At 40.7% G+C, this 13257-nt stretch overlaps 1 protein-coding gene across 1 annotated transcript in view; it reads right to left on the reverse strand.

The window, feature by feature from the left end:
• LOC101167579 (transmembrane protein 163) overlaps positions 1-12472 on the reverse strand; it is a 71940-nt gene extending 59468 nt beyond the window's left edge. The window contains exons 1-2 of the mRNA XM_004082023.4: positions 11915-12472; positions 1161-1280 (exon numbers count right to left, since the gene is read on the reverse strand). Coding sequence (XP_004082071.3) covers positions 1161-1280; positions 11915-12125 — 331 coding nt within the window. The 5' untranslated portion in view covers positions 12126-12472. The remainder of the gene's footprint in view (positions 1-1160; positions 1281-11914) is intronic.
• Positions 12473-13257: the final 785 nt, after the last annotated feature.

A 13257-nucleotide genomic window follows, 5' to 3' on the forward strand; every position in this document is an offset into this window, starting at 1 on the left:
ATGGATGGATGGATGGATGGATGGATGGATGGATGGATGGATGGATGCATGAAAACTGTCCCCCTTGTTACATTTCTAATTTGTTTGGAACCATTGCAGCCCAAACAGAGTGAGCGTGACATCATCTAAAGGATGATGTCACGCTCATTGGAGCTGGACTCATTGGAGTCCAGCTCCAATCAAATGAAAGTCAATTCAGTCTCCTTTTTTTCCAATAAGGACACCGCCATGTTGGAGTCACATATCGTCAGTAAGCAGTGTGTCAACGTTTCTATGGCAACCACTCTCACCAATCAGGAGGAAGCTTGTTGGAAGTCTACCCTTCTACCTCTTGAAAGTGTGCTAAGTCTGTTAAACGTTTTAATAGTTGGACGTGGGGGCCGGCAGGCACCACATGCTTTTATTGAGACATCTGATTGGTCAGTTTATAACTTGAATAAAGAAAAGAAATTCATGAAAAAACTATTGGTTTATCAAAAACATAAAAAGTGTCAGAGCAAGAATGGTTATTCTGACAAATAGAATGACTGAGTAACAGCTGTTTATTTCTCTGTAGAAGTCTATGGGAGTTTACCTTCTTGGAGCCAGCAGGTACTTCCTGTTTGGAACGCAAGGGTTTAGGGGGTCACTCAGTCCAGTTCTCATGTACAGTTCTTAAAGGGGACACCGGCATGCGTCTCTTGAGGGGCACAGAATCTGCTTTCAAGTGGAAGGGGTGTGAACTTCCAACAAACTAACTCTTTATTGGTGAGAGTGGTTGCCATAGAAACGTTAATTCAGACCGACTCGGACCAATCACTGCTGACTGAAAATTTTCTGGTTCCGACATGGCGTTGCTCTTATTGCAAAAGAATGGTGACTGAATTGACTTCATTTTGTTGGAGCCAAAAAGAGGTCATTTCTATGGGTGATGTCATACTAAGTCCAGTTCTCATACACAGTCAATGATGGAGACAAAAACCCGGGTATCTCTGCATGGAGTGTGGTCTCTGTCTTGAACAACTGATTTGCATTTCACCAAACATTTCAAGGAAAAGCACATACAAATCTCTCATAAAGGGACCCGACCTGGCAACACATCATCCAACCATTGAGCAGACTCTTTTCACAGCATCTCATCCGTCTGTGTTGTTTGCTCAAGTGTGTGTATTAATACTTACTGAAAGCTGCCACTGCCAGTATGAGTGTGACCACTATGGAGATCCAAGAAACCCAGAGAGCTTTCTTCCTGTAGTCTTGTGCCTCGTGGGGTTTCAGACGCATGCTGCTCTCAAGAAGACCTGCAGAGAAACACAGTGTGTGTTTGAAAGGTTCATCTAGTTGTGTAATCAGATCACAAATGTGTTCGATAAATGTTATTTACTCTCATAAATCATCTTTTAAGCTGGTTGGTTATTGGAAAATAGCTCAAAATAGTTCTATGTTTAAGGTCATTAAAATAATATCTTTTTTTCTGTCAATTAGCTTGAGGGTTAGATGCTTGGCTGCAGTATAATAAAAGATAATGTGAGATCACAATGGGCCCTCTGACTGTGAATACACTTTATTGAACGGCATAAACTGGCTATGCTTCTTCTGGTCAGCTAAGTGTGGATTACATCATTTTAAACCCCACAAAGACCCATGATGACAACAAAAAAGAAAGCCACAAAGTCACTCAGAGAGGAGAAATTATCCTATTAAGTGTCAATTATTAGATTCAAATGCTTTCTGCTCAGTAGCTTCACAGTGGTTGGAAAAAGTATCATTTCTGTCAAGTTACTTTTGTTTCGCATGATTTATTACGTTGTACAACGCCTTTTCATACAGACTCTGCAGGTTTCTTTAGTAACCAATCAAGCCTGTGATCCTATATCTTCTTTTAGTTGAAGTGCTTTTGGTGTTGTGAAGCAATAGCAAAGCAAATTCAACAAAAAAGAAATGAGTGGAAATGCTTGAAACCCCAGATGGGTCTGCATACACAATACAGGGGAAACAATTCAAAGGGGACTCAAGAGTTCATTCAAAAAGCTTTTTTGTTATTTTTGAAAAGCTTAAAGAAGCTTGCATTGATGATATCTAAATCTTTGCCAATAATTATACTACTATTGACTCAAAAATTGGTGGCAAGTGGGAGGGCAAAGCTTTTAGCTGGAGGGGAACGGTAGCTGCCCCCTATAGTTCCCTTTATCTTCACCCCTGATCAGAAGAACGTGCAACATCCATTTGCCTTACTAACACTTTAAAATACACTTACCACACGCAAAACAATGGTATGTTCCATAGTCATGACATACTGTACCTTGGGATGGCCACATGGGTCTCAAGGGAACTGCAAGACACATCTGTGCTACACTCCTCGTTACAACCCTCCACGGGGCCGGACAAACCAAAAACCCACAGCACTTGTAAAGGTCAACCTCCCCGTATGGGTGTATATGACTAAGCTCTAATGACTGTTACATACAACATATTCAGATGGTGCTAACTGTTGAGTGCTATATGGTCATGGCCAAATAAAAGTATAAGTATTTGCTCCATCACGTTGACAAAAAAGGCAGGGCTGCAAAAGGTTAATTGTTCCACTCATGCAATAAAAGCAACAGCCATAATGTAAAAATACATATAATCAAATTTATAGGAATTTTCACAATGTTTTAAAGGTTTTCAAAACAAGGCGTGCCTTTATACAGTACATAACATGAACGCACATATGAGGTTGTGCAGCTGTAAATAGAATCTTGAATCCAAACTTTTCTCATTTTAAATTTAAAAAATGGAATATTCATAAGTTTAGAAGTTTTCCTTTACTAAAATATATTTTTTGTTTCCTAGAATTTATACGTTCTGTATTACTGTAGAATAAGGTTATCTATATTTGTATTCATGCTAGAAATGTGTTCAAGAATGTCTAAACTTTATCTTTTACTTTTCAGGTTGACTTACTTTCCTCAGCTGTTATAATGTTAATAATGCATATTTTTGTCTGTTCCCCTCTTATTATCTCTTTATTTACATCAGGAGAACATGGAGACATACACAAAATATGTGTAATGCTTTTGTAAACCTCTTCTGTCTCATTCTGATCCTAAAGGAGGTAAGAAGACGAGCAGCTAAAAGCAGAAAAATGTGTATACTAAGTTTTCTTAATTAAGTAAATCTTTCCAAATACCAGTTTTCAAAGACTGCTTTTAAACACTCACATTTTAAAAGCTGTGCATTTATTGGAAAACCTAAGGGACCAACCCAGATGTGAAGCTAAAACCAAACTTCAATCGAACAATTCGGATCCATTTCTTGACGGCTTCCAGCCCAGCTGATGCGTTTGAGTCTTCGCCTGGAGTCACAGACTAAACAGCCCAGAACTCCAACTGCCTGCAGCAATTTCCCTGCCATGAAATGTGAGACTGGCTCATGCATTATTTAAAAGCCTGAATTTTTACACAAAAAAGCTGAGTTTAACACTGTTGGCTCTATCCTTCACTTTACCAAGCAATTGTTGTCGTTGTGACACCAACAGTCAGGAATGAAAATGGATGAGAGAAAAAAAAACTTTCCCAACGGTGTTTTAACGATGATGATGACTTTTTTAACCAAAACCCCACAACCTAAATGTCTTAAAAAGCCATATTTCGTGTTTATATGAAGCCATTGTTCTCTTATACATGGGCGTGGTCATTGGTGCTGAGCTGAGTAGCCGTGATTCCCCCTTTCTGATGACAATGGCTTTGTCTTGTGTAAGTGAAGAGCTTGACCTAGGAGGAGGGTGGCACAAAGGACACCGACTGACAGTCTCTATTCTCAAAAGTTTCTCTTTAGCGATAAAGAAACGGTGAAGAGTGACATGTTTTTGGTTCCAGATCAACACTTTTTAAACAATGAGCAGAATGACAAAACAAATGTGTGTACCAGACCCCGCTGTTTCGTAAAATTAAACAAAAACAACAAATTGAAAACACGAAAAAGGCTTTTGATGATATTATAATTTAGGCTACATTGCACCAGCAAGCAGCACTGACTGTGGCTCAGAACTGATTTGAAGCAGATTGTTGAATTCACCTGCACAGCAAATTTAATGAATTGCCACAAAGAAGGTGTCTACTCGCACGTAATATTCCAAGTGCGCGCGTGAACTTTTTCTTGACCGCAGGGACCCAGAGGAAGGGTTAAGTGTAGGATTACGGGTTACAGTTAAGCTGCGTTCACACCGAACGCGATTCGTGGCAAGTTTTACTGTTGAGTCGATGGTACAGACACAATCAAAGTTAAAGTTAAAGTAAAAAATCTGAACTCTGGCAAGGTCGCCACGTCGCATCAACCAATAAGAACAGCTTTGAGCATGTGACGTTTTCAGTGACAACGGGTAGAATACATGTCCAATATGGTGGATCGATCCTATAGCTCCCCCCTGTGTACCCCATTGGGGCAGCGGGGTTTCCGGAATCCATCAGGGTTACTGTTGGGTGAAGCCGAGTACACCCTGGACAGTCTGTCGCACAGCGGATGGCGCTGGGGTAATCCCCAACACTATGCCGGCTCCCGGGAGTCGAGCTGGCGGCCACACAGAGACCCGCTGCGGGATGGGGACCCAATCTGCTCGGTCCTCCGGAACTTTATAAAATTGTTCTTATTTTATCATGGCAATAATAAAAAAGGTCCTCTGATTTTATTCTTGTTTTTACTTTTATCCTTTCTGCTTGATGCTGGACAGCCAGCCTTCAAACTTGGTCAAAGAGAAAACAAATGCGGAGAACACATTGGGGACTTTAACCTTAAGTTTACTTTTAAAAACATGCAGCCAACAACAAAATCCAGCCTTGGAGGCACTTAAAATGCATGCAGGGAATGCAGCAATGTGCCATCTTCTCTTCTCTTGCACCTGAGCTTGTGCACGCTGGACGGAGCAGATCAGGGAGCTAGTGCAATGCACATGCGCTCCAGGGTCGTTGTGACATCACATCGGCTTATTCAAACAGAGCATCTTTGCAACAGTTTGATTGACATTGATTTAAAAGGAAATATACTCAGAAATGCAATATTCAAATGAATTCTTATTACATGTTTTCTCTTTTATAAGAAATCTTTCTTTTTTATTTTTTATTTTTTGACAAAAACTCTAAGGCTTTTGAGGTGGTGGAAATTTAATGTTACACATTTGAAAAAAACACTTAAAAGGTGAAATATTACAGCTAAAATATGTTTTAAACAAAACCCTTGAACTTTAAACCATCAAACCTGAACTCCACAAAAGTACATAAGTGACGTGGCAAAAAGTTGCCTTCCAACAGGATTGCACAGCTCGGTAACGGAAAAGCTCCACACTGCGTCATAAAGTGGGGCTGAGAAGAAAGCTGTTGATTCACATGATCACTTCAGAAACTAAATGGCTTTTTATTCACCCTCTTCTGGAGCACCGATAATGAATGAAACCATCTATAGTTGGACTGAAGCAGACCATTTAGCCAGAGATCAAGCAGACTGAAAGTCATGTGAAAAAGAAATCACAAGCTCTTTTTTCCCCCCAAAGTATATAAATGTCATTTTTATGAAGACTCGGAAGGATTGGAAAATATTGGTGGAAATACAATGTTTAAAAATTCAAGTTGACATAAAATGTCTAAGCTATCCACACTGGTTTTGGTGACGATGACAAGAGGCTTCAGTGTGTCTCCATGCGTCAATCTTTAGGAAATCAAAATGGTCTAAAAATTAAAGCTACTATAACAGATTTTACTGGTTAGTGACTACCCCAGATATATTCACTAAACCATACTTATACTACACTTATTTAAATCTAAGATTATAAAATCTTTTGATCTGGAAAAAGCCTAAAATATGTTGGACCAGCCTCAGGGGTTAACCACAAATATTAATTCCATGTTACAAAGGGGTCACTATTGTCTTAATAGAACCACTACATATTATTAGGTATCAATGAAGGTGCTGATGATTTGAATTCAACGTAAATATTTGACAGACCGAGCTATGATTTAGCAGTTTTCACATACACCACACTTTCTCATCTTCCCAAAAATGCAGACAATCATTCAGAGACTAAATATCAGACCCAAGTAATATTGTGTGCACTTTTCCCTGCATCTGTTGGGTGTTTAAAGGTCTGCAGAAGGAAGTGAAACTGCGTGCTAAAAACCTGCTCACATGATCCCTCACTGGGAGAACAGACAGGAAAGCATGTGGTTTTGAACCTCTCTCTGCATCTGACTCAGTGCAGGCTCTGGGGGGGTCTTCTTCGTGTGCACGCTTGTATCTCACGACACTTTCCTTTGTCACATCTTTGTTCTCCAGAAATGACAAAAACATCAGGCATACAGCTCAAGTTAAAAGAAAAAAAACACTTTCCCGTAAACACTAAGAAAGACAAGTTTGTGATTGAAGAAATAAGTAAAATAAGTATTATTATTGAATTAACCGTATTTTGCAAAATTGGTTTTATTTTGTGCACTTTTGTCTGTTTTTGATCAAGTAAAACAACCATTACATAAGCTGTTTCTTCATTAATAATTAATCAATTAAGGTTAAAATATTCTCTATTTTTGACAGCCCTTAAAAAACACAACTCTTACCAAGATTAGTTAGGTAATGTTCAGTATAATGAAGAATGGGATGCCTCAGGGTCAAACACACCCTCTACTGTTTTAGACCATCAACAAAAACATTGTATTTTCTCGTTTAGCAGAAGATCTTGGTGGACCAGTTCTACATTTCAGGATTGAGTTTGAAAAGTTAGTTAACCTGTACATAAGAACCGTCATGGAGGGACGATATGAAACTTGGAAACTTTTCTAGGCAAGCTCAAAACAGTCAAGAAATCGCTGTTTTTGGGGCCATATATCAGAAAGGAGCTGTGAAAGAAAAAGTCTGGAGAAAGATCGGTGAGATTTGCACAGCTTTTACTTTTGTGTTTTTTAAACATTTCTTCAAGCGTACAATTTGTTTTCAATTTTATTTTATTTTTTATTTAAAATCTGCTTTATTATTCACTTCAAGCTGATCTTGATTTGACCCCATAACAATGCCAGTAAAAAAAAAAAAAACATAAGTCTCCACTGAGTGGTCGACCCTGATATTTTTATGCAGACTACCTGCATGCCCCTAACAGATTTGCCCATTTCTCACCTGCAAACAGCCTGTATCCAATGGTAAGTCTTTACTTAAGCGTGGGATTGAGATGGTGAAGAGTTTAGCTGGGGCCCTAATGGCAGCACTAAAACTCAGGTCTGAGTCCATTTTGAAACCAAGATTTCCAGTTCCCAAGACTGCACGTCCCAGTGAGCCGAACCACTTCAGGCCAGTAGTCCTGACTACAGCCATTGTTGGGCGGGTATCTCAGGGAAACGATCTGGAGTACCTGGAGGTCATCACCAACTTTGTGGACTGGTGTGCTTTGAACCACCTGCACATCAACGCCAGCAAGACGAAGGAGGTGGTAATCGACATCAGCAGGAAACCACATCGAACTGCACCGGTGAACATCCAGGGCTTGGACATCGAGGTTGTGGAGGACTACAAGTACCTGGGTGTTCACCTAAACAATAAACTGGACTGGACACACAACACAAACGCCCTGTACAAGAAGGGCCAAAGTCGTCTCCACCTGCTCAGACGACTGAGGTCCTTTGGGGTGTGCAGGACACTGCTAAGAACTTTTTATGACTCTGTGGTGGCTTCAGCCATCCTTTATGCAGTGGTCTGCTGGAGCAGCGGAAGCTCAGAGAGAGAAAGGAAGAGACTGAACAAGCTGGTCAGATGGGCCGGCTCTGCCCTGGACTGCTCCCTGGACTCCATCGAGGAGGTGGGTGAGAGGAGGATGTTAGCCAAGCTGACATCAATAATGGACAACCCCTCTCACCCACTGTATCAGACTGTTTCAGACCTCAGCAGCTCCTTCAGTGGCAGACTGCTGCACCCACCATGCAAGAAGGAACGCTACTGCAGGTCCTTCATCCCAGCTGCCATCAGGCTGTTCAACACCAGCCTAAATAAATAGTTTTATAGTTTTTCGTTTTTTATTCCACTGTACCAAAACTGTATATACAGATGACCTCTATATTCCTGCACATCTTTTTCCCTGTTTATTTATCTGAACACTCTTATTTTGGTAAATGTTCTTTCAAAATGTGTATTTTTTTTAACTCATCATCTCTGTCTTAACTCGTCATTACTGTCTGTACATGCCTGTGCCAAACTCCATGCTACTGTGACAAGGAAATTTCCCATTCGTGGGATTAATAAATAAAAAAATCTAAATCTAAAATCTAAATTACTTTTGGTCTTCCCTTCCCTAGAAAACCCCCTTCTTTACCTACCATTTTTTTTCTTTGTGTTTCTTAAAATTTTTACTTCTGTCTTGTCACTCAACAACGGGTGAAGGTTTCAATGCATTTGGGAGTTTAGCTCCTCTAAAAGGCAGCAGAGTCTGATAGGTGATGGTACTTTAGGGACAGATCTTCGTAAAGTTGAGTATCGAAAGCATAACTGTGGTCTGAAAGGTTATTGGTACACGATTCCTACACCTAAAGTGGGTGGATGCAGAGGCTGAACAGCATAGGTTCAAGAGTCGAACCCTGAGGCACTCCATTTGATATAGTGACTCTCAAAAAATTTATGTTCACCAATGGAAACAACATAAACCCTTCCTTCAATATAAGATCTGACCATGGCTTCTACCTGATTGCACCATCCAGAAATTGTCCTTTAATTGCTATACATCAAAATTTCAGTCTGATTTTATTCTGAAAAGATTTAACATCTGCAGTTCAACCAATCAATCGTTTTTTTAACATGGCACTTTTCCTCCATCGAACACAAGGTGCTTAACAAAGAAGACGTATAAACATATCAGTTAAGAACAATTTTAAAAAGTCATAAGACACATTAGATTAAAAGCAATATCAATGAGAAAAAATACATATAAAACGGAATATTAAAAGGAAAGAAACGCTGAGGCTAAAATTTGAGGAGACACTGAATAGATTAAAAGATGGGGTGAAAGTGTACAAATGATAAACCATAAAGCCATGCAATACTTAAAAGCCCAATAAATCAGTTGATTAAATAAGCGATTTAAAAGGTAGAAAGATGTGTCTTTTCGGACAGTTTTCAGAGTTTGTGGGAAAACACCTGACTGGATTAACTGTTCACAATTTGGTTGTAAAACTGTCCAAATAGCCGGTTGATGAGCCTCTTGTTGAAACTGTTTACTTAAATGTTGCGTCGCTGAATTCAGTAAATTCTGATCCTTTGACTCTCTGTTCACCTTTTTTGTGATGGATGATTGTGTTGCTCTTCTAATGTCTTGTATTTTTTCAGTTGAAAATGGATGCAGAGTCATTTCACTTGCTCTGAGAAACACAATCTGCAGCTAATTGAGTTGGGGGATTCGTTTGACTTTCAACAGTAGCAAAAAAAAAAGAGAATTATTGATGTTTCTGCTGATATTTAATATCGGCAAAAGGGCCCGTCTGGCCTTTTTTAATTCTGAGTTCTTACAGGGAAGACCTTCTTTCTAGGTATCTATACAAAAATCAATACAAAGATTGCTTTTACAATATTTTCACTCCATTTTCCTGCACTCTTTTTTTGTTGTTCTTGTTGTTTTCAATCAACCAGAGCTTTCTCCGCTGAGCTTTTCTCCAGCCAGAGATGGATCTTTCACCTTCTCTGCAAATCAACACAATCTGATCTTAAACTTGGTAAAGATCCCAAAGCCTGAATAAAAACAGGGTTGGTGTGTTCATTCAGATATGTCTATGTGTGTGTATGGAGCAGCACGCAGACCCAGCATCTCAAAGAAAATGCATAAATGATGAGAAAGAACCAAATATTTGTCAACGTTGCTGAAAATATCCACTTTTCGTCTCAAAACCAGACCCAATCTGTGCATCCTTGGGCATGAGGGGGTTATTGAATCCACCGTAAAAGATCAAATGTCTGAGTAGTTTCATAAAACTCTGAGAAAATCTGTCATTTAAGGTGTCAACATAGATATTAAAATCACATAGAACCGTGAAATGCTTTGAGTCTGTGGAGAACATAAAGAAATTCTAAGAAAAAACAAGGATATTATTATGAGGGCCCCGGGGCCTATGAATCACAAGCAATAACACCTTTGGAGTGCTTTTAAACTCAGAACAGAAATGCTAAGAAGCATCAAAACTCCCAAAATACAACAGCTTACATTTAAATATGACATCTACACCTCTGCCTCTTCTCAGGCCAGAGATGTTTTAGAGCTTTAAAGTTTTCCAGCAGTTTGATTTGTTAGAAGGAAACCAATTTCTTTCAGTCAGTTATTATCTCAGATTTAGAAAACCCAAATGTTACATTTGTTGGATTATTAAGAGAAGACTACAGGCGCATTATATTAAGTATTAAAAAGTAGGGCTGTGTATTGGCTAGAATCTGGCGATAAGATACGTGTCACAATACGAAATATCACAAAACTTTGTCTCAATACTAATACACCCTTTACATGAGCAAAACTGTAATAACTATATTGTCTTAATTATCAGAACAGGCATGGGCTGTTGTTGGGCCAAAAATGAGCAAACATGTATGGGGCATGCAGGTGGCCCATAAAGAGAAAAATATTTATTCCCATTTTTTTGTCTACATCTACTGGAGGCAACCAGTCATATCAAACACTTCAGGGTGAATGCAGGTATAGATTTTTCATTTTTTTCAACTCCCCCAAATCCTGCGCACAGGCACGCTCTTTGTTAAAAATGAGGAGCTTGGCCAATCAGAGTGTCGTTTGTGAGGACATCCTATGGGTAACCCACGGATGCACCCCATGCATGCGGCATTCCCATTCTGTCAGTGAGGAGCCATAACTCCTACATAAGTGCAAGGGCGCAGCACAACAGCATCACCTGTAAGCCATACGTGTGTGGGGCTTCCATTAATTACACAGCACTTTGTAATCTAGATTTCAAAAAGTGCTATATAAATAAAGTTTATTATACTATCCTTACAAATACTTCACAAGTATGGAAGGATGGGAAGTGTATGGTACAATGGTAGGGTCCATCAAGCGAACTGCCGGACACGTCTGTGCTCGCCTGAAGATGCAGCCTCTCGTTTTCATGCCACTCCACGGGCTCAGACAGCCCAAAAACGTGCATCACCCGTATGGGTCAACTGCTGCATGGGTGCATGTGACCAAGAATTAAAGCACGGCAACTGTAGGCCAGGGATCACTCCTTCTTTGACGCTATTTTCAGTTCAAATATTTTTGTTCTTTTTGTCATTCTTTTACTCATTTTCCCCTGGCAGAATTTCTTTGTTGTTGTCTTTTTCTTCACTGGCTTAACGTCAACCTGGATGAGATTTAAAGGCATAATTCATGAGAGGATCCAGCAGTTTCTGTAGAAAACTTAACAATGGAGCGATTTCAAAGTCTTTGTAAATGTCGAAGGAAGTGGGAAAAAGAATCATGAAAAGTCCAGAAACCCTGGAGAACGTGGCTGCTAACTAGACATCACAGGGAAGCAAAATATCTAACTTTTGCTCAGTGATTTGTCATTATTAAGCTGTTTTATGGATTCTTTCAATAAATATTGAAATTGGTTTCAAATCATCTCCACGCATAACCAAACCTGACAAACTGCAACTGTTGTTTGTTAGAGATACAATGACAAATTCTGGCCATAAACAGATCTTTCCAGAAACAGACTCATGCAGCTTTCCGGAAGAATAAAGAAACTGTGAATTACTTTTGCTCTCCTTTTTTAACTAACGTGGAGTTTAAATTGAACCCAGCAGATGTATGACTATCATACATTATTCAAAGACGCAGGCCAAAAATAACTGGCAAGGATAAAAATAACCACTCTTAGACGCAGCAGACCAAAACGCACGTGAGCATCCCAAACTTAACATTTAAAAAAATGTTTGAGTACAGAAAAAAGTGTACCCTCTCCATCCGCACTGTCGGTGATCTTCATCTCCTGGTTGACGGTGAAGGAGCCGGGCTCCGTGGGGGTCTTGGCTTGCTGCTGCTGGTGGTCGCTGATGCCATCGGCGGCGCACTGGCCGTTCCAGTTCCGCACTGTGGCCGGGCACGGATCCACAACCGTGGGCTCCGGGACAGGGTCGGGCTCCTGGGTGTTGATCGGGTCTGTCATCGTCGCTTGTTCAATTTCAGAAGCAGATCAAGACGATGAGGAGGAGGGAGAAGAGGGGAGTTTTTAAATAAAAAAATCAAAAGAATTCACTCGGGTCCAGTGAGCGCAGCAGCCATCAAGCACGCCCGTTTATGCCACCGACAGCCAGCTGCGCGCGCGGGGGGGAGACAAAAGAGACGGCGATAAGAGATAAGAGCAGATGGGGGGGGGGGGCTCTCTTTGCAGCATCAGTGAGGAGGCAGATCCCTCTGCGAGATGTCAACAGCGCGGATTTCCTGTCCGAGCCAGCCGGGAGGGGGGAGTTTGGGGGAGAAGATGCGACGATGTGATAAATCAGAGAGATGTGAATCTGGCAGGCGGTGCCAGGCAACTTCTCTTCCTCCTCCCCTTTTTCCTTCCCCTCCTCTCTTAGCACTTCTCATTCCCTCACAGATCATCTTCACTTTTTCTTTTTCCAGTTTTTTGTTTTTTTGTTTTTTACATCTCTGTACCTCCATCCGCCCCCCTTTCCCCTCCTCTAAATGTTCTTTGAACATTTCCTGAGGAGGATGCAACATGGCAGAAGATGAAGAAGTAGGTCTGGTTGTTCGCAGGGAGCAGCAGCTGTCTGAGATGGGATGCAGAGTGAGAGGCAGGTGGGGCAGCCTCCTCCTCCTCCAACCAGCAAACGCTGAGTCAGCAGGAGGCCAAGCAGGATGCTGCTGTCCTGACAACTCCTCTCCAACCATGCAGGTGAAGGTGGAGGGCGGTGTTTTCCCCAGGAAACAAGCGTTGAGCCATCAACGGTGACTTTTGGAATAGATTCAGATGTGCAGAAGTAAAATGTTTGAAGATAAAGTGAAAGACTTTGAGTTTTCTCAAACGTATTACATTTCTTTCTAATTTGGGGAGGGGTATTAAAGTCCCACTCCACTTTTGTTCCATTTTTAAAGCGTCCTCAGGTCTTTTAAATGTGATTTTGCTGTTTTTAGCCAAAATCATCAAACCTCTGTCATTTTCTAGGACAGTTTCTGCGGCATTCACCTCTGAGTTGTAGACTAGACTGCTGGTGCAGAGCAACTCCGCCCCCTCTTCCCCTCCCCGTTGCAAATCAGGGAGCTTCCTTCATTCTTGTATTATCATCTAATGGAAT

This window comes from Oryzias latipes, chromosome 21 (genome assembly GCF_002234675.1).
Source record: "Oryzias latipes chromosome 21, ASM223467v1".
Lineage (NCBI taxonomy): Eukaryota > Metazoa > Chordata > Actinopteri > Beloniformes > Adrianichthyidae > Oryzias > Oryzias latipes.